Consider the following 2,735-nt stretch of genomic DNA (forward strand, 5'->3'; position numbering starts at 1 on the left):
CTAAGGATTATTTGATTCTTGTCGAACAATTTCTCTACCCATATCTTGAAGTAAATCATGCATTGTTATGGTGTCAATTGACGTAGTTATGAGAGACCTTTCAATGAGAACGTTTATATAAATATGAGAGTCTAAGTCACTAGTATTCAAGATTGTCTCTATAAGATCTCTTTTATACCCTTTAAAGAAACATGCAATATCTAAAAATACATCCTTCTCTTTATCATGTAATCCATCATAACTTACTTTTAACACCTTTTGAATACTTCCATGAGTATGAGTTTTTAAGTTCGCTAGTGCACTTTCCCATTCTTTCTTTGTCCTATCAAATAGATAGGAACCTAAAACTTTGAGAGCTAATGGAACACCTTTAGCATGTTCTACTACACTTGATGCTAACCCAATATAATGTTCTATTGGATTGTTTTCTTTAAAGGCATATAGGGAAAAAAGTTCAAAAGCTTTATCAAATGATAAGCCTTCCATCTCGTGTATGTTATGCACTCCACAATTTGCTAGCACTTGTTTTTCCCTTGTTGTTATGATTATTCGACTTTTTGAATCCAAGTAGTCAGAAACTTCCCTTAAAAATTCCATTTGTTTTAAATCTGCAATCACATCATCAAACACAATGAGAACTTTCTTGCGGCTAAGCCTTTCTCTTGGAAAGATGAATCCAATATTGGGATGTATATCCTCTAAAAGTGCATGACTGAGCTTTTGGCGCATGTCATTTAATCCACCACTTTTCTCTGATTCTTCTCTAATATTTTCAATGAAGTAAGAAGCTTCAAACTGTCTAAAGATTTTGTTGAATATGACTTTAGCAAGAGTAGTCTTACCTATGCCTCCAATGCCCCAAATTCCTACTTTGCGAACACCCTCTGTACAAAATAAATTTTTAATCTTCTCGATCGATGAATCTAACCCAACTAGGTTCTCAGTGTAAAATACAGAGGAGTCACAGTCCAATCTTTTCAAGATATCGTCAACAATATTTATTACAAGTGATGCTTCATTCCTACAAAGTAAAAATAAAAAAATGAATAAAATGACATTGCAGAGATATTGTCTTAAATTTTGTCTGACAATACTAGTTTACTAGAATTGTATAGGACTTTTACCTATTAATCGATTGTAGATTTGATTATCTCAAAAATAAAGAGAGACCAATAGAATAACTATTCTCTTAAATTTGAAGAACAAAAAAAAGAGACAGTTGAAAGTAGGATTACTAGTTACTACATATTTGACATTGATAAATAAATTTACAATTACCTATAGTTCTTTGAATCAAAACCAGATAGGTTGGCCGCATCCCTTAAAGCAGTCCTCCATCTTTGCAACATCTCTGAATCATCCATAAAACGCTCTTCAAGCTTAGCAAATGCATCCCTAACATCCCCAGTTTGATTCCTGACATCAGATGGATCGACCTCATAGAAGACCGGTAGTAGGATCTGATTATACTTCTTATAACATTTAACTATCTTTTCAAGTTCTATGAGGCACCATCTGGACGAAGCATACCCTTTAGAGAAAATGATAACTGAGATCTTTGAATGTTTAATTGCCTTCAAAAGAGATGGAGAAATTTCTTCTGCTCTGACAAGATTATCATCAATGAAGGTTTTAATTTTTTTCCGACATAAGGCTTCATATAGATGGCTGGTAATCTTTTTCCGAGTGTCCTCACCATAGAAACTAAGGAATACCTCATTCTCTAGTTTAGGAGTAATTGATGAAAGAAGAAGAAGAAGCCATTAGATGGGAGGCACTTATAGGAGTAATTGATGAAGAAGAAGAAGAAGAAGCCATTAGATGAGCGGCACTTGTAGGAGTAATTGATGATGAAGAAGATGAAGAAGCCATTAGATGAGAGGCCCTTCGCATTAACAAAGAGGGCTAAACTAAATATCACATAATTGAGTAATTGACTATATATTCCACCATGGCTGAATCTGTACGCTGATTGCCACTTGCTTTTCTTTTTTCCTAGCAAGCTCCTTTTCCTTCTGTTATTTTAATGTTATTTAATAAACTCTCAGTGATAATTCATAAGGGTTAGGTGAGAGTAACCAAATATCCTACTTAAACTATTTACATAAATCCATAGAATAACCCAAAACCATCCATTTATTCCGCTGTTCCCAGGAGTTGGCCTACCTTCCCCCTTTTTGACCTACCTTTTAATTTTTTTCCCGGAAATTACCTGCCCGTTTTTTGACCTACCTTCCCCCTTTTACCCAGAAGTTGGCCGACCTTTTAATTTTTTTCCTTTCATCTCTTTTCTCGGAAATTACCTGCCTTCTCCCTTTTTGACATTATTTACTTGGCCATAAGCATTAGGTGTGCGCTTGTCACACAAATTAAAATACTTTGAGCTTTATCATTAACTTTATTTATAACCAAAAAAGAGCCCAAAATTATAAAACCTCTCAATCATAAGTGGGTTAGTTGAGACTAAATTTTAAAACATTAGGTGTCATTGTTACACTAATTTAACAATAAAACTATATGCATAAATAATATATATAATTTTATACACAACCATTGATAAGTTACTATATGATTGAGTATTGTTTTATTTCTAATTTTTAACTATTCAGTTACATAATGATATGTTATTGGTTGTGCACATAACATTACTGATCTTTATCATCTACTATATTTTTGCTCAAAAACCTTAAAATTTTAAAACTCTCTCAATCATAGTATGGATTAGGTGAGAGTAA

At 33.2% G+C, this 2,735-nt stretch overlaps 1 protein-coding gene across 1 annotated transcript; it reads right to left on the reverse strand.

Annotated features, from left to right (window-relative positions):
- LOC123199592 (disease resistance protein RUN1-like) lies at positions 1-1,984 on the reverse strand. Its single transcript, XM_044614622.1, has 2 exons — positions 1,279-1,984; positions 1-1,021 (listed from the first exon to the last, which is right to left on the reverse strand). Exons 1-2 carry the CDS (start codon positions 1,362-1,364, stop codon positions 1-3), a joined length of 1,107 nt encoding a protein of 368 aa, XP_044470557.1. The 5' UTR covers positions 1,365-1,984.
- Between the last annotated feature and the right edge of the window lie 751 nt (positions 1,985-2,735).

This window comes from Mangifera indica, chromosome 16 (assembly GCF_011075055.1).
Source record: "Mangifera indica cultivar Alphonso chromosome 16, CATAS_Mindica_2.1, whole genome shotgun sequence".
Lineage (NCBI taxonomy): Eukaryota > Viridiplantae > Streptophyta > Magnoliopsida > Sapindales > Anacardiaceae > Mangifera > Mangifera indica.